The 23,020-nt window shown below is 40.7% G+C and overlaps 1 protein-coding gene across 2 annotated transcripts; it reads right to left on the bottom strand.

Annotated features, from left to right (window-relative positions):
- CD9 (CD9 molecule) lies at nucleotides 1–22,003 on the bottom strand. 2 transcript variants are annotated; one of them, XR_014318763.1, is made up of 9 exons: nucleotides 21,833–22,003; nucleotides 11,789–11,891; nucleotides 8,776–8,873; nucleotides 7,498–7,572; nucleotides 5,975–6,067; nucleotides 5,305–5,394; nucleotides 3,647–3,730; nucleotides 2,062–2,958; nucleotides 1–344 (listed from the first exon to the last, which is right to left on the bottom strand). XR_014318763.1 is itself a non-coding variant. In XM_082774980.1 (8 exons), exons 1-8 carry the CDS (start codon nucleotides 21,896–21,898, stop codon nucleotides 2,893–2,895), a joined length of 675 nt encoding a protein of 224 aa, XP_082631106.1. In that variant the 5' UTR covers nucleotides 21,899–22,003; the 3' UTR covers nucleotides 940–2,892. The 2 variants fall into 2 exon arrangements, 1 of the variants encoding a protein (XP_082631106.1); XM_082774980.1 differs by lacking the exon at nucleotides 1–344 and having other exon boundaries at nucleotides 940–2,958.
- Nucleotides 22,004–23,020: the final 1,017 nt, after the last annotated feature.

The following is a 23,020-nucleotide window of genomic DNA, read 5'->3' as shown; positions in this document are numbered from 1 at the left end:
TCAGTGCAAAGGATTAGCACCACATGTACTTAATTAAAAAAATCAGTTTATTTCTGTAGACAAAGCTACTTATGGCTTTTTCCTTTCTTCTAGTTGCTGATGGGGAAATTTGGATAGTGAAAAAGACGCAAAGTACTTTAACTCTTGCACATTTTCCCTTATGTTATAGACTTCACAATAGACACCACATTCCACCTCCAGCATCTTCCTGCAGTCCTTATGAAACAGTACTTGCTGCTCTTCTGAGCCAGCCACCCAGAACAGACCTTTCTCTAACAGTGGGCTCAAGTGTCCTGACTCATTTCACACTTCCTTCACAACATTAGTCACTTCTGACATGGCACCTGCATGGAAAAAAAAAAAATCACTCTAGTATTGCCTCAAATGCAGTGTTTTCCCTTCAGTAGTGTAAGTCCCCATTATCCCTTAACAGAAAATCTGTTATCCCTTTTGTACTCTTAAGACTCTACATATTACTATTTCACACAATATTCTGCTCCAGGTTCAAGATAATACCACTACTCAGAGAGTCAATGCTACAAACTGTGCATTGTTTTGTTTGTTTGTGTGTGTTTTTTTTTTTTTTTTTTTTTAAATCATTGTCATCACTTAAAACCAAGTTCTTAGGAAAATGGACCCAGTTGCTACTTAAAGTCAACTTCCTCAGAAGCATTTGTTTCTGAGAAATATTAATTCCAGACCAGTCTGCAGGTCTGAGGACTGCAACCAGGTTTTGCACCTATAGCTCATATTATTGCTAAAAGGAAAGTATTATTCAAGTAGTCATCAGTAGCTCTCTTCTCTGATAAAAGATTTAGCTATTTGTTCATTACTCTGAAAGCATCATCTACACATACAGAACATATAAGAAAGGCTAAAGACTGTGCTATAGTACTTCAAAAAAAAAAAAAAAAAAAAAAGGATGGGGTTGGCATCACAAGTGTGAAATGATACCGGAAACACTGTAGTTAAGAAGGCAATGTGGTGAAGTAGAGATTAATGCACACAGGAAATTCAAATTCAGCTCCTGTAGAAAAAGGCAACAGTGGGAGGTGTAAGCTTAGTCTTCTGGCTATTCAATCGACTTCTATGCCAGTTTGAGAGCTTCCACTATAGCTGATGCCAACCAGCTGTACTCATGCTGTTACACAAACCCACCTCATGAGCTGAGGTGCTAAGCCTGCAGCTGAGTTCATTCAAGTCTTTAAGATAAAGAAATGCATGCTTTCCAGCTTGACTTTTTGTCCTGGAAAATTAATTCTGTTCTAACTGAAACCAGGACACTTTTTTAAATTGATTTTTTTTTTTTTTTAAAGAAAGTATATTAAATAGAATAGTACAAAACATTACAGAGGAAAGCTGTATGACATGCCACCTAAGTCCTTAGGCAACTGCAACACAAAGGTAAGACATCCAAGCATTAGTCTATAGCTACAGTCAGACCGCAACCCTCCACAGTCCTGACATCTCACAGTAAATGAGTTTCCTTACCAGTGAAAGGTGGGAACTACCAGGAATTTTATGAAGGACAAAGATCATAAACTCCTAGGAATGTAGCTGAAGTTTTACATGACAGGAACATAGAATTCAGGTATAGACCTTACCAGCAAGTTGTGCTGAGGTTTGTAGGCAGTCCCCATCAGGAGATGTTTTAAAGAAAACATTTTTAAAGGCCATTTAGGATTGGAATTACAGGGAAAAAAATGCAATTCTTTAGCTAGGGTTTCCAAAATAACATCTGCTCCCTCCCACATCTACTTTTAGACTGAAACAGGATAGCCACAGTTGTAGTTGCTGCTGTGAGCAGTGACTGCAGAGCAGTACACTGACTTCTAATACAACTTTTGCTCCCTCCCTCCCCACTTGGAAGTTTAAGATTTGGCGCACATTCTGTAAGCCCTTGAGACTGTACTTTGCAGGCTTTAGAGAGACAAAGCACAAAGCCAGCTACAAAGAAAAATCCTATGAGCACACATTACAGGAATCTGCCTTGTCAAGAGACTGAGGCCACATCAGATGCCCGAGTCATATCAGCACACAGGCTGATATAAGAAAGCCCACCTGACTCCAGGGGAAAGCCCAGCCTGTTTGCATCAGGGTACCACTGCCTGCATATCACCAGTGTGACAGTCATCCTTTACCATCCTGTGTGAAGACGAGAGTAAAAAAGTTACATCAGTAATATAGTGTGTGTTTGTTATATATATATATATATATATATATATATATAAATATATATATACACACACACACACATAATAGAAAGGAGGAATCCTATGCAGTGATAGACTATGAATAGTTATCTTCGCATTCTTTGGAATCTTCTTTAAATAAGGCATTGATATCAGAATTATTTCCTGTGTTATGCTAAAACCCCAGTGATTGAACACACATGTTATGCAAGCTCAAATTCATCCTACACATCAAACAGTATGATTAATAGACATAGAATCACAGACTGGTTTGGGTTGGAAGGGATTTCAGAAGTCATTTAGTCCCAGCACCCCCCTGTCATAAACAGGGACACATTCCACTCAGGTTACTCATAGCCCCATCCAACCTGGACTTGTACACTTGCAGGAGTGGGGCATCAACAGCTCTCCCCCACAAACATACAATACATCTTACTCTTTATTAAGTATCAAATTGTCTCCAACATAAATTACATCCAAATTACATAAGTTTCAAGAAAGTAAGATATTTTATGTACAATATTTGTCTTGAGTCAGATATACCTTTATCATTTTAACCTATAGCATAAAAAGCAAACCTACATCAGTACCAAATAAAGCATTAAAAAGGTAACAAATATATAACTTTTTAGAAATGCTTTGAGAACGCTAGAGTTAATGACAAAGATTTTATAGTGCAGGTGTCTTGGATTTCTAGCTCTTAGACCATTTCTCTGTTTCTGCGGATAGCACAGCAAAGAACCATACTGAATATCATGCCGAAAATCTGTAAAGAAAACAAATTCATTAAGAATTGTGGGGGAACATTTTAATCAAAATGTAGACAAGCATAGCTGCATAGCCTGTCTTCCCTGTTTAAAGAGCAAGTTAAAATTTTATTCTGCAGTTCATGTCCCTGCCCCTCCTTTCCCTTACATCCCAAAGTTTCAGTCCATTCTCACCAATCCCCTTCTACCTAAGGGCTTCAAAATAGAATAAAGCTAAGTACTGTTGTAGTCTCTTTAGAAATCTTCAACATACTTTCCTGCATCTATACCGTATTTCCTCCAGAGAAGTCAAACAAGTGCAAGTTTTCTTACAGCACAGTTATTTCACACCTCTAGCAGAGTCTCCAGTTAGAAAGGAAACAAAAAATCCCTGAGAGACAACCAGGATTAAGATTTGTCTGGTAACATGACAAATATAACTTCACCTTCCATACACCACCCCCACTTAATACAACTTTGCCACTGCTAAAGCTACAAGGAGGAAGATCCAAATCCAAAGCAGAAGTAGGGAAGTCCCAGACATGCCCCACCTGCTGAGCTGCCTCAAAGCCATGAGACACACACCCTTATCTTGCCAGTACTTGTCATTAGTGGAATGGGCTTAGACTGCATCGTCAGACATTGTTCAATAGACTTGTGTATTAAGTACCCTTGGCCATGCAACTACCATTTAATCTCGGAACTCACCATTATAACAGCAATACCAAGGCCAACTGCTCCAATCACATTCAGTTTTGATTGAAAGACATCATCGATGGCTTTAGGACACGACTGAAAAGAAACAGAGTTCATTAGTTTTATATGTATGAAAGATGCATTTGTTTGCTTGTTTGAGTTCAAGTCTGCAGACTGATGCTACACCTCTGACCAAGTCTATCTGCATTAGAGATGAAGACTCATCTTCCAAAAGTAGTTTTGAACTGGCCTGTATTTTCCACATCTTTATAGAGAGCCAGGGATGCTTCCAAAACAGAGTTACTAGAGAAATAGTAACCTTCTTTTAGAACTGAAACCCCCTAAATGTCCCTTGTCATCAGCTACAGTTTATCAGGTAGTTCAGGATCAATAATGGTTGTCCCAGAGCTGGCTTTTTACTAATGGCTGTCAGCATTTAAGCTGCTAAATTGCTCAGCTCTTCTCAAAAGAAATTTGAGGATGGTCTTGATACTTCCAGATATTGTAACTACAGACAGTTAGTTTATTCCACTAACAGACCACAGTGAGCTGCTGCAAACCACTTATTTGTTCCATATCTTTCTTGGAAGAAAGACTGATTTGAGTATTGAGGGGATATGCTAGCAAGAATGAATCACTTAAACCAGAGCATCAATACAGTACTACTACCTAAGAAGTCATGCAGATCAGCCATGCTATTACATCCTTTCAATCTTAGAGTCTGTCTACTGTTTCTTCTACAGGTGGGACTAGGCCCAAAACACATTACAAGATGAATTCAATAGATAGAGCTGAGACACACAGAGTAACAGCAAAACCTGTGTACTGCCTCAGTTATACCCATATAGTCCAGCTCAAACCAGACAGGCTGTACAGATGAGATCAAAGATGCAGTCTAAACACAGACTGACATGTTTCACTTGGTCAGACATTTGAGGTCAAAAAAGGACATCTGCAGGGAGGAAGACAGCAGAAGTGATGTGAAAAAAAAAAGTCAAGACACTAACTGACAACTCTGCATCTTAACCACCTCTGTTTCTGTGGAAGAACTGATACAGGCTGCCTTGGAACATAAGGCAAGAGCACCAAACTATTTTTAAGAACCACAGAAAGAAGGTAGTAAGAACCATTAAAAATGCCTCCAGTGTATGTGGCATACAGGCACCTTTGCAGCAGTATTTCAACCATAAAATCTGATTCAGAGATTCTGTTTCAGAGCAACATATCCACACAAGCAGGCTACCAATGCATTACCCACCTCCCATTTCCAAAAGGGAACCTTCTTAATAAAATTTCAGATTTGTTCCCTCTTCATGTTCTCCTTGTCTCCAAGAGAAAGAGAAAAGCTCCAGTATAGTACCAGGATAGGAACAGCCTAGAGAATGGAGTTCTCCAGCATTTTATGGGAAGTTTTGATCTTACTTCGTCCATCATGCCCCTGAATTTATTGACAAGGGCTGCTCATTCTATGTGCAGATTCACACTGATTTCCTGCTGATCCTGTCTACTATAAGATTATGTTGTTTTCCCACAGGTGGATGTATCATGTAGATCCATCCTGATAGCTGCCTGTCAAGTGTGACACAACAATTCACTGTGGACTGAAAGATTTTATTCACAGACATTTCTCATTCTACTCATCTAGCAGAGCTACTAAAGAATTGCATTACCGTTACAGTAAATGACTCAGCCAAGGACTTCTTTGGACAGGTATCCATGAACTGCTGCTCAAGACTTCCTGCAATACCACAACAATTCAACTACAATAGAAAACAGGATAAGAACCAGGTTAAATAATCCTTATTTTTGTTCTGTACTTGGTAAAAGGAAAAAGTAGATTACATTAGATTTTATTACAGACCTTAAGCAAGTCTGCTTAGAAGTGCTGCCAGTTTGACTGCTATAAACCTATTTTTAAAAGGCTTTATTGCATTAAAGGACAAGATTCTGAAAGTAAGAGCTAAATATCATTAAATATATGCAAGCACACATATTAGTGTTGGTGATGGCTTGTACTTACAGATGCAAAGGTGGAATTCTTAAACATATGCAGCTATCCATACTATGGTGTCTTTAGATCAAGGCCACAGATTAGAGTTTCCCAGCTTGCTTTTAAGTTCATTTAGGAAAACCAGAACTAGTCCTATATATTTCAAAGGTTCAAAGGGACAAAAAGGTATACTGAATTCACTAGTAGTATACAAAAATATTGTCCACAATTTGTTACTAATGCTTCTTTGGTCTCTTCGAGCCAGTAAGGTACTAGTTTTGTGCAGGACACTGGATGTGATAGAGAACAGTGTTAAATTGCATTAATTCCTAGTTTAACTATGTACTTACAGCAAAATGAAATGCTTTCAAGGTTTCCCTGGCAGCTGGTTGAGATCTCTTTTCATAGGTTTCCTTGTAGAAGTCCTTTAACTCTTCAATAACCTACAAGATAAGAGTTGTATACTGTTACTGTTTTACCTTGATTAATAGTTATAGAAAACTTGTTTCAGATAAAGCAGTCATTAGTACTTCTACAACCTACAATACACATCCTTTTGACATATAGAAAGAGTGGAAATAGTCCATTTTGCACCTGGAACAAGTGAACCTAAGATCACCTTAAAAACCAGACCTGAACAGTTAAATTCTGCTTTCTCTTCCAAGCTATGAGCTCCTAAGAAGAGTGAGAAAACTGTCTTCACCCATTGGTTACGCAGAAGTATTTGTTTCCTACTTATTTCTGTAACCCAGAAGTCACTATATTCCTGTTGCATAATACAAGCAACAAAACAACCCTGAACCTGATCAACAAGTACCCCCATATTTAGCATTTAGGCTTCTAGCTTGTTTCAAAAACAGAATTCAGTTTATTCCACACAGCATATCTGCAGACAAAGTTTCAGTTGTTTCTGATGTTTAAGACTGTTACCAACAAAAAGAAGCCTAGAGCCACATCTACATTACCAGAGCTTCCTGGGCATAGCAGGCCAGTTCTTCTATACCTACAAAGCTTTCCTCTCTAGTAGCCAACAGCACCTCCTCCATCCACATCAGCCAGTTTTGCTTACACAGCTGGCTGAGGAGGGATAAAACCACTCCTACTCCTGAGGAACAGCTAGACCAGCAATAATCTGTTGGACTCTCAGCCTTACTGAAGGGTAAAAATGGCCTCATCCACAGGGTCTGTACCAAGAACCACCCACAGCTTACTGCCATGCAGTCAGGTAGACCAGCACAGCAATGCAGTATTCAGAGCATGTCAACATGCACAAAAGAAAATGAGATACTATGGACTCAAACCTGAGAAGCACATAGACTTGCGAGGCAATAACACAAATCAGTCACTGCTCAGATGCAGAAATATTCAGCTTTTAACTGCATTAGCCAGCTTTTCTCTATAAAAAAGAAAGCTTCACTGATGGCCTACTTCACTTCACAGCTTAGACAAGTACTGCTTGAAGACACCTTTAAAAAGCAACAGCACCTTGGATTCTGGCTTCACTACAGCCTCCTTTTTAAGTCTTAGCATTTACTTAGTTTCTCATATTATTTGGCTGGAATGAGTCTCTCATCTCCATTATCCAAGTGATTTGTAGGAGATTTCACTAGGACTTGTACACTTTTCAGTAGACTTCTACAGGCACACATGCCCATCAACTTTAAAGCCAAGACAAAGGCCAGAATAAGCATCGAGAAAATTACACTAGTTTGAGAACTGCAGCTTCAGGAAAAGAAACCAACACATTTGTATTTAAAAAATCATGTCACTGAAAGAGTCAAACTATCAGGTGTGTTCTTTCAAATAATGAACACCCATTTTGAGGTCTCAGACAAGAGATGGTTTTTTTTTTGGTTGTTTAAGAGCAACCTACCTTTTCTTTATTTGCAAAACCCCAGATGGCAGCAGCAATTTCAAGGGCAAAAATCACAAACAGGAAGACAAAGAACTAGAAAAGAAAGACCGTGTAATTAGTCAAGGCCATCATACCACAAAACAGCAGACATAACACTAGGGACCAGACAAGTTTGCAAGTGTGTAAGCCTTGTGGGAACTGTCACTCAACCAGTTTTCAGTTGATGGTTTGAAACACTGGTAAAAACAGGGAATATTGTGATCAGTCAGTACTTCCTCCTGGCAGCGTCAGAAAGCCTGGCAATGTTTCCCAAGCAGAAATCCTGCTTTTTGATCAGTGTTAATTAAAACCAATCATCTGTTAGCTCAGACTTTGAAGTTGCACAGGTCACCCAGACACATCAACAGTTAACACTAATTCTTTTCTCCAGTTTGTCACCCTTATTGCTTTAGTACTCATTACTTAATACCCAGCATGCCACCAACTCCCTGAGAACTAATGGTCACTTCTGTTGTCTCCTATAAAAACAGAAATAAAAGCATCATCTCTGTGTTTAATTGACTACCAGGTCCAAAACACCCCAACCATTCAAAGGCACTTTGAAGAGAGGTTCAGAACTAAAACAAAGGGCTAGAGGCATCATTTTGCAAGAAATATAAAGCTTCTTGCATGACACATAAAGGGAATTGTTCTTTCATCAGCTATAGTAGCCTTTTATTAACAAAGTCTTCTGGTTATTTGGATGAGTAGCTCCACCAGAGGTACAGATGTGCCCGAACCCAATAAGCCACTGGCCCCTCCAGACCAAAAACAATAGGGTTGCTTTCCAACAACTGACTTGAAGAGCACTTGTCAATTAGAAAAGCCCATGCAGTGATTACAAACAGTAGAGGCTTGTTGTTTCAGGGATCCAATACCCCAGTTCTTCTCTCAGAGATTTAAAGACAGTGTTCAGAATTCAGTACAAACTGTTAATAAATAGCACTAGTCTTACCAATACTTTTATTCTGCATTCACACGTATTCCCAGTCTTCATACTTTGAGTAAGTGAGATTTAGACGCTAAAGTCATCATGCTTTCAAATGTAACATACATATTTGGATTCAGTACCAGAAATGGAAACCAAGTGTCTTTATTTCATATTTTAGCATTATGTAGGTGACCATGAGTTAAACCATTACGGAACCCAACCAACCAGCATCTGCTCCCTTTAACTATGCAGCCAACTGTGATGTTGGCTGCTCTTTTCTTTTCATGCTTAAAATTTAACACTATTGTTTAAACACTTGCACTTACCAGGCCAAGCATACACTGTGATTCCTGCAATGCACCACAGCATCCCAAGAAGCCAACCAGCATCATCAGTGCACCGGCTCCAATTAAGATGTAAACTCCTAGAAGGAGAAAAAAAAAAGAAATGGGTATAAAAGCTAGTTGAGTCCTCAGCAGCAAGGGATAAGATTAGTTGCTCCACAAATAAACCTTGGCAAAAACTAGAGCTAAGTTTCTTTACTGAGGTGTTCCAAGCAAAAGACAGCTGTGCTTAATTGTAAAAGCAAGCATCTCAAAACTTGTGGGGAAACTATTGATAAATAAAAGCTTCAGCTTATGACAGTTGATGTGCACCACAGTTAGTTTCGTAAGTCTTAGAAAATGGGCAAAATAATGCTACCTGAGCCAAACCATAAATACACATTTAAAAACTGACCCAGAAACAGAATTATACACTTATTTTCAGATGAAGCGTGTGCTGCAGTTAGTTGGAACTAGTGATTTTATCAGTATTTGAGAATGCTTGATATCTACCAGCTCCAGGAGGACAGGTATCACAAGGCATCACAATGATCTGCCGTAAGACTTTAAATGCTTTCCTACCCTGCTTTTCCATCAAAAACACTGACTTATTTTGTCAGCCACAGTGGTGAAAACCTATGCTTCAACTACCTAATCCAACAACCTCTAACTACAAGTAATTCAGCATCTTCTGCCTTTAAGAAAGCATATACTTCTTTAAACCAAGTGGTTAAGTTTGAAGACCACTTTGACCAGAATTCATATAACAAATGTGATGGAGCACAGAGGGCAAACGCTTCTGGGCTAAAGGACTCCCTTATGCCAAAACATCTCCCCCTAATCTTGGGAACTACCAGCTAAGGAATGAATTATAGATGCTCAGCCACTAAATGCAGCAAGAGGTAGCTAGGAAATCATAAGTTACAAAGGATGGCAGATAAGTATCATTGGAGTGGTGAAACATGATATGAAAAAGAGTATCAGCACAAAGCATTCCTTTTGAATATAAATTAGTATACATAATACTGTAAGAGTTTGACAATAGCACATACGTTCCTTTTGAGAGATGAAGGGATACAGCTGTGGTTTTGCGTAGCTTGACATTTTTATCAACACAGATAAAAAGTTCTGGTCTCTAGAGACCTAACCAATGTTACTTAAAGAAAGTTATACTTAAGCATTTGCAAGTTCTATTTTCTAGATGCACACTGACAAATATTAACTGCCAAAATAAACATCTACTTAATTAAGCATATATAGCTGAATATTCCTGACATTCCTTATCAGCAGGAAATTCCGACATTCATTTCTTTACCCCAATTGAAGCTTTTTCCATCATGGGAAGAAAAAAGTCCACCAGAACCTCTTATTTAAAAGTTTATTTTCAGTAGTATAGATCACTTTAGAGGTAATTGACAGATTCTTTTAACATACCATTGAAAACAGCAGCTCATAATTAGTCCCGTAAGATGTCAAACAAATAATTCCTATTAAACTTTTTAAGAACTCAATTTAACTTAGAGTTTAAGTAGTTTTGTTTCGCTATTTTGCTGCACGCAGCCAGTGGCTTAAATATCACATCATAAAACTTTTACACATTTTATGAGGTAAATGAGTTGTTTTAGACTACCCAAAATTAGACTGGTTAAATATTTTGTTCAACTGCTAAGTTTAGATTTGTTCCTTTCCCAAGGTCCCACTAAAAGCATCTGGAAACCTCCTTGGCAGCTGCAAGAACAACCCAGCTTACAACCATGTCAGCATATTAACAGCTAAATACAAGCTTTCTTATAGATGAAGAATCTGCATGCCTGGGGACTGCAGAGACTTCATGTAAAAGTATCTTGATATTCCCAACTATGGCCCCTAAAAAAGCCTTTACTCTGATTCCAAACAGTATACTTAGTAGGCACAGGCTACTCAGGTATCCAAAAAGGACAGTATGAATTGTACCTATCAGGACGACTTACACTGTTTTTACTGACCCCTTAGACATTTGGATGCTGGAACAGCTCAAGTAACTCACCACAAAAAAAAAATTACTTGGCAACAGAAAGACTGACCTTAACCATGCTGGGGATGGCTACTTAATGACGCAGCACAGGACATAGCAAGTCCACATGCTACAGTGATATGAAATATGTATAATGAACACCCAAGTCTAAGGTGGCAGATGTGTGTGAGAAAGGTAAATATTTTATTTCTCTGTTCCCAAATGTTGGAAGTCTTCAAGCTCAGCTATTGTTTCAAAGGAGTTTGAGCCCTCCACAGATGATTACCAAAGGAACGTGTTCCTCTGTTCAAGCCCAACAGTGGGAGTAGAGATCAAAATCTTTCAGTTAAGAGTTCCTAAGCAAGTCAGATTTTAAGACATTAGAATTAATAAACTAAAACCATGCATCTCTATCACCTAGATAGCAATCAAGCCATCCTAGCTTGCAAAAAAACCTTGACTAAGATCTTTTAAGACCTGAAAATATTGAGGAGTAACTTCTACCTGGCCTATGTAAAACAGTGATCTAGGTTGACTGTAACTGTTGTTCATATAGACTAAGATATTGGACATCCTTTTGAATATAAATTAGTATACATAGTACTGTAAGAGTTTGACAATAGTATGTTCCTTTTGAGAAATGAAGGGATACAGCTGTGGTTTTGGGTAGCTTAAGTTAGTCAATTCAGAGAAAAAAAAATAGTTATTCATGTCACTAATTTTATTTTAGAGTGAAATTTTGCTGACTCACATCTGCACAAAGCATCAGGAAGATACATTTGCCTTGTTTACCAGGAGTCCCTGGTGCCCACTAACAACACTTACAGAGGCAGCCAGCCCAAGAGACACTACCGCTCTTAGCATTAGAGCTCAGAGCACCAGCCAAGGGGAGCTGTTCTCAGCCTGACTGAGGCTGAGAAGGACTATTTTTTCCTGTAGCTTTGAATAAAGGCTTATAAGTAACTAGGGACTCCAGGAACAAAAGAGTAATCTATCCCACTGAGTTCTCATCTCACACCTTACCTGTATAAAATGTTGTGTTGTTGGATTCCAGTTCAAAGATGCTTTTGGTCTGAGAATCAAACCGAAGCCATAGTCCAATTGCAAGAACTGCTGTTCCTGCAAGCTGTAAGAACAAATAAAACCTTGTTAAATAATACCAATTAATATATTCACCCCTGCATTACCAGCAGCATCAGAAGTAATCACAGGATGCAGCTCTTATTTAATATGCTGGTTTTCTGTCACCAGATTGACGATAGGTATACCAGAACAAGAATAAAATAAATTCCTGACATGAGGCATCTTGTTGACATATCTGCTTACATATTAGAACTCTAACACAGGAGAACAATGCCATGCTTGTTTTTAACTGAAAGTCCTCTAGGTTTACAGAACTGCCAAGTGTCAGATTTTCCACTGCTGTCTCCACCCATGGTTTTGTTCTGGGTGACTGTAACAACACTGTGGCTTAGTGATCTTATATCCTCACTATGAAGGACAGGTATAATGCAAGGAAAAGCACCTTGTGATTTTTAAGGTCAGCTAAAAGTTTTAGCACATTAAACAGCCTTATGAGAGAGTACAGTATACTGCAGTCCTGAGTTTAGAAAGAACATTCTCGCTTGCAAAGCAGGAGCAACCTAATATGCTAAATAACCACACTGACAAGAAGCAGAAAATAAAGGCTGCTACAATAGTAACATTGCTGTGTGCTGATCCAGAACAATACAATTAAGTTTTAGATAATATTTAGGTTTTAATATATTGTCTTCGCCTGTATGCCTCCAGGTTCCTTTTGACATAGGTGCTCGTGTTTGTGGCAAGTTTATTTATAAAGTAACTTCTGGATGAAACATCTGGCTGAAGGCATCACAGAAGTGTTGCAAGAAATAGGGAATTGCACTCATGTGGCAAATGCTGCCAGTTTGTTTTGAAAAGACCAAGAAGCCTGACCTTACATGCTCTAAGAAAGCAAGCTGAGGTTTTCTTCTGTGGAAAAAAAAAAACACACACAAAAAAAACTACCAGAACAGGACAAACTAGGAAATTAGACTGTTTTCCACCTCTTGCTTCTTTCATTTGAACACCATTTAACTAACAGAACAAAAGTTCAAGACAACTATCATGCATATAGCAAGAAATATAATTTTACAAGAAGCAGTAAACTTGAAGCTTAGGAAGTCCAGAACTTCTGTTGGACTAAAAATGCATGAAAAGCCTCATCTTTAAGAAGTCCCTTCTAGAAGTCAACAACATTATTTATCTCCAAGAAATTGGGAAGTGTTTACTTTAAAATGCCAGTTTTCAGCAAGAATATGCAAAGAATTCCCACAGAAGGCTTAAACACCACATCTAACCCCTGGCCCTGTGCTCTCCCCTAAGGGAGAGCAAGACCCCTTTCTGCATACTGCAGGAATATTTGTATTTACTGAAGGCAGGCACACCTTTGTTGCCTATAGCTATCTTTTCTAACCTCCTAAACCTCCAAAAGTCTTGGAAGATCAATACAGGACAAAGGATCAAGTTAAGCAAGGGTTTAAGGGAAGATGCCCCCCTTGTAGCTTCTCAGCAGGAAGTACCCTAACTAAAGTCTTCAAGGGCTCAGGTATTAGCAAGGAAAAGTGAGAGGGTCAACTCACAGAGGAAGCCAACCCTGCTGGAAAAACGAGCACTACTTGTACAGCAGGCACCTGCGTGCCAAGCCAGCCCCAGAGAGGAGCTGCAGGGTTGAAGCTGGGAAAGAGATGAAGTGATACATAATGCATAAGTAGCCAAACCCAAACAGAGGTTTCCAGACCTATGCAAAGGACACTGTTACTGTCCTGTATGCGTAGGCACAGGCTTACTCACAAAGCACACGGCAAGAACAAAGCCTGCACAACTCCAAAGCCTCCCTTGTTAGAAATATGCTGACAAAATAATTTGAATTATGCTGAAGAATCTTGATGTAGTACCCAGTATGTTGTAACAGTGTACTATCTCAATTTATCATGCTGTAGCACCGCCTCATGGGAAAGGAGAGGTACAAGAAGGGGACTGGCAGGGAGAGGAGTTGCTGCTCCAGCATTACCTGGAAAAAAGCCTTTACAATCTCATCTCACTTCACTACTTTACTTCAAACACCAGGAGGGCTTGGTGTTGGAAAACACTTATAATGCACTTCTAACTTACCATCAAACCACACAGTATTTAATACTCTGCTAAAGCCCTACTCTCTGTGGTCATTTAAAAGCCTTCAGCTTTTATAGGCATCTGGATCTGGAGCAGCTTCTTGCTTTAAGAACCCCTGAATTTCAGAGCCAAGAGCCTAAGCATGCTTGGTTGCATGCATCTAGATATTTCTGCTGTTTGACAAGCCTCAGTGTTCAATCAGGGAGATGAAGAGCTGTGCTGCAAATGGTACAGAGCACAGCAAGATTTTGTACAACTAAAGCCAGAGTTTGTACCCCAGCAGATCTTTAGAGGCCAGACTATGCGGACTGTGGTAAAACTATGAAACAGTACACTATGTAGATAATCTTACAAGTCCAAGCAAAGCAGAAGGTTGTGTTAATGATCTTTCAGATAAACAAACTGGTTGGTTAACATTAGGAAGACCTAGCATACTTGATATGGCTCCTTTTAAAGTACAACCTTAATATGCACACACCCACACAACCACCATAAAGTTCATTGTGGTGTTTTCTCCTTTGGAATGTGGCCATCCAGTGAAAGAAAACAGTGTGATCACAGAGAAGCAAGGGATTTACAATTGGACAACTGAATAGTAATAATGCTTGATGTTAGCAAACTACTCCATAGCACTAAAACTCCTATGTTTAAAAAAAACACACTCCTTTTCACAGTACCCTAAAAATTCAGCTCCCTCTTGCAAAAAAGAAAAGTGACTTTTTGCTAGTTTCTTGAGGAAAGCAGACTTGTGTTTAATGCTTGTGTTCTTACTACCCATGATGACCAGTGAACTAAAAATAGAAATTTTAAAGCTGAATTACTTTCTTTCCTTCAAGACTTCACATTTTCAACAAAATACTAGAGTAAGGAGAGATTTGGGAACTAACTGAGTCTCAGAGGAAGAGACAAGAACAGCCCCATTTGCACACCTTGCTGGCAGAAGCAGCAGCTCAGGCTGCTCCAGCTCACTAGCATGCAAATGTACAGCTTTTCTGTTCCCTGATGCTACTTCGGCAGCTTCCAATAGCAGTGGTGTGATAGTTTTAGTAGCTGTGTTTTTCCTCCCTGGTAAAGGGGTTCAAGCTCCCTGCCCAGCTTGCTTGGAAGCAGAGCCACTGGTGGCAGCAGCAGATCTGCTCCAGAGGTTTTTTCATTCCAAGTGTTTTCCCAATTTAACAGACCAGCGTTCTGCATTGTCATAGGAGTTGAGTAATACCGGATATTTCTAAGTAGAAATATCTTGTACTGAAACAAATTTAACAAAGAATAAAACTGTCTCTTCCTGAAGCTAGCCACTCTATATATGCATAAGACCTACAAAACTAAAACCAACTGTTTTTCTGTGCTTATGAAATATATTGGAAAAATTTTGTAGTAACAAGTAGTGGCAAGGGAACTCAGGAGACAACTTTTACCAGTCTGACCAAAATTTGTAGTTGAATGGATACTATTCACTTACTGTATTGGAAAAAAGTTTGTGGCAGCAGTACTCCCGTAATAGCATTTCTGGCACAGGTATAATACAGACATCCCTCCTCAAGCTAGCTATGCTCCCCTTGTTTTTCCATAACCACTACTAAGCATCTTAGAGCTCACAGCTCATTTCTCCTTGACCCATGTCTGTTTTACAGCCACAAAGGACATATGCTAAACAAGGATAAAAATCCCTGGTTATTCCTCCTCTAGTCCTATGGAGGCATCTTGTCATTTTTGGAATCACATACAAACACATCTCCATTGCTTCAAATGCTCTGCTCCTGAATGCATCCCTTTGGCTGCTGCTACAGGAAAAAAGTGGCCTTTTCAATCTTTTCAAATACAGCCCTACACCTCTTCTAGCAGATCTGTGTGCAGTATTTCTCCCACCCATCCAGTCTTAAACTTAGAAGCGCCTTCCAAGTCAACCCTTCCCACTGCTAAGGGCCTGCTTATTTAAGAGTACATCATGGCATTTATCTTCAACACTAGGCTTCCAAAAGATAGCTGACAAAGGATCTGTACCACAGCAGAAGACAGTTACTCTATAATTGAGATGAGAAAAGCTGCTGCCTCCAGAATAGATTGGCTATACAGGATTTTCTGCCTTCTTCTTTCCACCATACTTTAGTTAGCTTCAGCATCAATTTGTAGTGCCAAGTCACTGGGGAAACTATCAAGCAATTTCTGTCAGAACTTTTTTGCAAAACTACCTGAGGTTTCACAGATAGTCTCCTAGCTTTCGCAGGGAGTCATTAGGTTTCATGATATTGGTGTAAAAACACATTAAAAGTTACCACATGAGCTGTTCAGGCTACCAATTTCTACTTTTAACAACATATCCCACAATATAGCAGTGTCAGCACACAATGATGCTACTTTGGGAACCTGGCAAGCTTGTTTTAGATTTACCCACTCTTTTGCAAGGGCAATTTTGTTCAGTCCCTTCTGAACTTGTCACCTTGAAAAAGCATGATCCCCTCAGTCACCCACATGCTGCAGACACCTCACAGCAGATCACCTTTCTACACATAGAACCTGCTCTCAAGGGGCTAAAGGTCCAAGCCCAAGCAGTTAGCAAGTCCTGACAGCTGGCTATTAAAGCCTAGACTTGAGACCCCATAGGAAGTACTCCCCAGGTTACTATCACCTCTTCCTCTACATCCACAGCACAGAGGCAGGGACAGGAAAGAAATGAAATTCTCCAGGAAATCTTGAAGTATGGATTGAAGCCCATAAAAAAAAAAAAAAGACAATTTTGTACAGAAAACTCTAGTTTCTTCTATGTTAGCACAAAGGCCAAGCCTATAGACAACTTGCATCAAGTTCATGGCACGACCTCTAGCAGAAGGTAAATCTGCATGTGGAAATATAACATTTAAAAATCAAGGTTGTTCTCAGTGTTGTCAGCTCAGCATGGCATATCACAGAAGACTAAACGTTTTATTGACATAAAAAGGTATGTCAGGCCTCTACATGACTGTTCTTTATGTAGGTTTTACCCAGAGTATGCTAGGAGTACACTGAAAAAGCCATCATCTTCTCTTTACATCAGAGAATACCTTACAGCTAAAAATTAATTCAGATCTTCCTCTGCATAAAAGACAACCTCACCACGAGGAAACCTTAGGTTTCCATGAGGAAAGAACCTCAACGTGGAAGAGAGCATATGAACAGGACCAGGAGCATAACTTTTGCAGAACATATATGCAAAGAAATTGAGAGCATTAGAGGGCACTACAAGGAGTAATGAAGTGCTTGTTTCTGTCCTGTTACCTGCTGGTGCTGTCTAAATGAAGACCCATAAATGGTAAAAACAGATTAGGTACAACGTTACTCTAAATCCGTAATTACAACATTGGTGTTATCCACAAGAAAATACTTTCAAATTTCTGAAAAACACCCAAACTTTCCCAACAGACATGCAATGAGTGCTAACGGTTATATAAGATGCTGCAGCTATTTCAAAACTTTGACAGGGGAGGGAATAGGTTGGAAAGGAAGTATTTTCTTTCTGCTTAAGCTGGTCTCAAGAATGCTGTGGGCTAAGTTGATGTCACAACATTACTGCAATAAAATGGTGTTCCAGTACAGTAGGAGCAGCATTACAGAATTCCTGAGCCACAGCCAAGACCAAGGCCCATTTCATACAAGTTCCTATTCAGAAGGAAGTCTACTGTACTCACGATTTAAATTGCAAATACGAGCTGGGACTGCTAGAACTACAAATACAAGTGGCTGACTTCTGAACCCAACATCCTGTAGCTCCATTCCTGACTTCACAAGAATTTTGCCTGAGTTAAAATCCTTTAAGCTGAACCAAAGCAGCATTTGGTTCATGCACTGCAGTCAGCAGCTAATCAGTTGATTACAGAAAGCAAAACAAACTTCTATTGCTTTTGTATGTCTATATATGCACACAAACATGTGTATGTGTATATTTCTGTCTAGCCAGCAAGTTGCCTTCTCTACTTGAAGAGAAAATATCCTCCGAGGAAATCAGAGCATCGAACTGGCTGTTCCAGGTGCAATATAAATAGCCAAGATTATATACCAGAGCAAAGTCACACATCTTCAAGTTAAAAGAAGAGACCTCTAGGCCTGATCTAACTACTCTTGCTTTAGCAGGAACTCCCATAGACAGATACACTTGTTTAGAAAAGACAAAACACACTCTGAAGGTCTCAGATTGTAGAGTCTGGACAGGATCTTTGCCTGATAACATGAAGGAGCAAGAAGGTAATTCCTTGCAAAGACTCAGCATGAAATCTGACCATACACTACAGCACTTCCTTGGTTATAATACATTAAGTTGTAAACATTAACAGCAGACTTCTTTGTATTCCAGAAAATTTACTAGGGAAAACTGGCATTAAGTTTAATGATGCAAGTCCTGAATTTTAATCATCAGAAGCAAGTTAGCAGAAGGAGACAGAGGCACATGGTTGGTATACGCAGCCATGTCAGGAGCTCACACAACACAAAGCTGCTTGGAACAGCCTCCAGTTTTGTTAGGAAGAGACTTTGTCACCAAGCCTGAGTAAACCCAGTGAGCTCAGCTGGAAGTGCTAACTCATTACACAATTCAAGGTAATCAAGCACATGCTCACACCAAGGTTATTCAAAAACAGCTTCAGTGAGAAAAATGCACCATTCAATTTAAGGAACATCATGGGATATTTCCATTGTTTTCTTGCCCAACTCAAGCTGTGATGGCAGAAAATCTTTACATTGGGTCTTTACAAAACCTTTATGAGACCACACACCTCCCTTCCCCACCCCAACTCAAACACCAAACTTTCAGAAGACTTGAACTAGTGTGGCTTTGATTACACATAGGACCAAAGATGACACAGCCAGCACACATAATATTATGACAGAATAACAGCATGCAAGCACACTGGCCATAACAAAAGCAAGGGAAGTAAAAAGAAAAGCTAACAGTCTTATTATGCTTATAACCTAGCTCAGCATCCTGTGGATAGCCTCTTTGGGAAGGGTATCAGAACAGGGCAGAGCAGGCAGTGGAATTTTCCAGGACTAACCTCCCAATTTATGTGTCAAATATATACAGGCTATGCAAAAATGCAGACAGTAACTTTGGAGATGAAAAATGAACTGAAGGCTTGAACCACTAGCCCACAACATCTGCTACATAGAAAGTAGCATCTACTGTGCAGACAGGCACATCTCTTCCCCTGAAGCTTCCTCTTTTCAGAGTCTGAACCCCTTAGCTCTTGCTCGCTGTCTTTCAATACAGCTATGCCCTACTCAGTGCTCAGCCAGTTGTGAACCTACAAGTCTCTAGCATGTGTCATTTATCCCACCTCCCCCCACTCTTTTCAGGTTGAAGAACCTTAATTCACTTAATGCTTTCTGACAGCAGAAACCCTCCTTTTCCTTTCCCGAGTATTACCAACCTTCCACTATGTTCCTTCCAAGGTAGGCAGAAGACCAGAGCAGCACACAGTAGCTTTTCATGAAACTACTGGAAACCCTTTTCTTCCAGCACTTCACCCCTGTGACAGTGGTTGCCTCTCAGCCCACCAATTTATAATCCTGGGCTGTTTCCTGATCCTGTACACATTACTTGATATCTGCCTGCAGTGAATGTCACATACTGCTTCGTCACATTGCCTCTTCAAGTCCTCCTGCTATGCCAGCATGCGCTCATCTTTATCATCCTGAATGCTAGCCTAGCACTAAAGTGTTACCTCACATACTATCCAGTTTAGATAAGAACGTATTGACTACCATGTAGTTCGTGCATGGGAACTTTGCCAGTTCTCTCCACTGCAAGAGACCTCTTTGCACCTGCCCTCATCTCATCCCTGCCTCTGCTCAGGGAGGGGCTTTATACCTGCCGGGACCTTAGTCCAGGACTGCTTAGCTCCCCCAAGAACCCTTATTCTTCTAGGAGACAAAGTAAACTAACACTAATGAGCACTCACTCCTCCTCCTACATAGGTTCAGGCTTTTGAAGGCTTCAAAGCTACCTTGATTCTTCATTCCCCTTACAGTAGACATTCTCTTTCTTCCAGTGTCATGTTATCTCCATCTGTACAACAACTTTGTTTTAATAGAATCTTCTCCTCTGCCTGTTCCAGAGGCATCACATATGCCACTCAACATCCTCCAGAAAAAATAAAATAAAAACCAAGAGCATCAAGTTTGCTGCACCCAGCTCCCTGGCCCAGAGATGGGTGGCAAACAAGATGTTTTTATTTAAGCACAGTGCATTGATAGTTCTGAAGTAACTGAAGTGTGACCCCTATGCTGGTTTAGAAAATGCTAGTTTCTAAACCAGCATTTTTTCTTGTTGTTGTTTCACAAGCTTTTCATCAAGAGGTCAGTTCAAATTTGTGAGGGATTTGGAGTCACAGACAGGTTGTTACATAGAACATTCCTAAGTCTTCCCTAAACACACTTAGCAAAATAAAAACTTGCAGAACTTCACTCATAGCACACTTTCATACCCAGACCAACTATGGTATTTAAGGACTCTGGTACGCCTCCTAGTCCTAGTGTGTAGAAGTAGGGTATATTAGTTGAGTTTGCTTTGGTAAGTTATTACTAAATCTTACTTTTAAGTTATCTTATTACATTTTTTTTTTTTTTTATTTGAACTGCCAGCATTTATGAACTTACTGTCTTTCTTTGGACATAGCTTCAACTGACTTTCCCTTTTTTTTGGTTTTAATAACCTCCCATACCCAGCTAATTTGCTCTTCCTGCTTCTTCTTACCCTCTTTCAAGTCTCTTATGAAGGCAGATACATCACCTAATATGACTACTGTAAATACCTGTATATTTGTTGCAGACTATTTATATTCCTCACTTCTGCTTTTGAGGCAAATTATTTTAAAAATAAATATATAAACTTGATCACAGCTTCATGCAACCTTTTATTTTCTGCTGGTCCAGGAGGGACACTGGCTCTAACTATATCATTGTCACCACTGCCAAGTACCTCTTAGACAATAACATCCATATTAATATTGTATTTGAACACCCCCCCACGGGCTGTTTTAGTGGGGTACAAATACCTATAGTGAGCCCTAAGAGCCAAGGACTACTACAGCTGGCTTACAAGCAGCCATATCCACAGCAGGCACCAGCTGTTTACATTTACTGCCTACTGATGCAAGCAGCCACTTGGAGAAGCAGCAGCATTAGTCTCCATTAACTACTCTCTTACGAGGAGAAAGAACATTAAAGGCAAACAACATTAAATTCAGACATCCATACTTCAACTTCTTGAGAAGCAGTCCTAACTTCTGAGTTATGCCACACTTCCTGATCACACCTGGCAGACAAGAAACAGTTGCTCCAGAAACTGCACTGAAGACATGAATTCCACTCGTGGTGGTGTGCTCCTACAGGTTTAAGAGTCTCAGGATTTTCTCAAAGAAGCGTTGCCGATAAGACATGATGCAGACGACCCAGATTTAGCTGAGGGTTCCCCTAAGACAGGTTCATGCACAAAACAACAAGGACTCCAAACGCTAGTTTGCAAGGAATTAGTTCCACACCCTGTAACAGCCCGCACACCAAAACAGTCTCCAGAAGCGCAACTGGCAGTAAAAGTTTCCACACAAGCGTGGTAATAAAAAACAAACAAACAGAAAAACTGCCTTTACATCGAGCACCCCCCCCCCCACACACACACGCATTAACAGGCAGGGTACGCAATGGTTCCAGAAAAACTAAACGAACAAAAAATAAACCAAGAAAAAAATCGTATCAATCGTATATAAAAAAAAAGGCAACGAGATAACTACGAACCCTATCCAGGCTCTCTTGCCGACTGCATGGCGCGTTAAGGCTGCAGCAGGTCCCTCAGCCTCCCAGCTCCCGAAGAAGCAGGCAGAGGATCCCGGGCAGCCCCTCCGCCCCGTCCCCCTGCGGCTCCCTTACCCAGAAAATGAAGTTGAAGCCGAAGAGCAAGTACTTGATGCACTTGGTGCCTCCTTTGACGGGCATCCTGCGGGCGGACGAGGGGACAGAGTGCGTATGGACGCCAGTCGGGGAGCAGCAAGGCCACCTTCTCCCAGCGCCACTCCTTAAATCCGCCTCTCCTCGCCTCCCCCCGGGGCTCTCCTCCCCCGGCAGCCCGGCCCTTTCTCCTCCCCCTGCACAATGACTTGTGCCGGTGCCCTCCCTCCGCACCTGCCCCGTCCCCCCGCCTCGGGGCGCCCGTCGGTGATGCTCGGAGGGCTGGCGGTGTCACCGGGGGGCTGTCGCCCAGCTGCGGGCCCCTCCCGGCTGCCCCCGTAGTCCCTGGGTAGTCCCTGCTGGCATGCTGCGAGCGAAAAAAGGGGTGGGGGCGTCCAGGACGGTGCTCTGCCGGCTCCGATGTGGGTTTGGTTTGCCCTCGGTGCCTCAGCCTGGTTTAGGTGGGTGGCGGTGTGAGCTCACGGCAGTTGAATCGGTTTCCTGGCGGCTGTGCAGAGCTGCAAGAGCACGGTTTGGAAAAACCAGGTGGGGTGTTGCTAACCGGCAGCTGAGCGTGGTGCCTGGTTGTGCGCCTACCCTCAGTTCACCCCAGTTGTTAAACAAAGCTTGTAACTTGCATCTCGGTGAGGATGTTCCTGTCAATTTTAAAAGGATGTTCAACACAGCTTCTGAATCTTTTAGGAATTAAAACTGAGGTTTCATACCTTTATTTATCCTTAATAGGACGTGATTAGAAATTCAGCAGTTACTGAGAGTCAAAAGAAAACCCAGGCAGAACAGAAAGCACAGAAAAGAGTTACTGAAATGCAAATAAAAACATGTTGGAGTTGTTGCCAAAATAAATGATAGGATAGAGTACATTCCAGAGCTGATGTGCTAGAGGAGACATTGAATCGGGCAGCTGCTTCCCAGAGCAGGCTGCAAAATATTGATATGTTTCCACTAGAAAGCAAGATAGAAAAGTACAGCTAGGAAAAATTCAAAGATGATCGTGAGAGCACAAGCAGAGCCAAACCAAGAGGCCTCTGTCAGTGCTGAACTGCTTGTAGGAGCAGAAAGAGACCATTCTGCTGCTTTTGATTTGGGGCCTCTGATGCAATGGGCCAGTAGCAGCTCATGGGCTGGACTCTTGGGAGCAGGGTGAATGGT

The sequence above is a fragment of the Aythya marila genome, assembly GCF_965140915.1.
Source record: "Aythya marila genome assembly, chromosome: 1".
In the NCBI taxonomy this organism is placed as follows: domain Eukaryota; kingdom Metazoa; phylum Chordata; class Aves; order Anseriformes; family Anatidae; genus Aythya; species Aythya marila.
The sequence above is the reverse complement of the archived record's forward strand: the minus strand, read 5'-3'. Positions and strand labels throughout refer to the sequence as shown.

Coding starts and splice junctions, on each gene's coding strand:
- CD9 (XM_082774980.1), bottom strand. CDS start 21,898: ATGCCCGTCAAAGGAGGCACCAAGTGCATCAAGTACTTGCTCTTCGGC. Junction 11,892..21,832: donor GCTTCAACTTCATTTTCTGG/GTAAGGGAGCCG, acceptor TTGTTCTTACAG/CTTGCAGGAACAGCAGTTCT. Junction 3,731..5,304: donor CTGAGTCATTTACTGTAACG/GTAATGCAATTC, acceptor GTTTCTTTTCAG/TCGTGTCCTAAAGCCATCGA.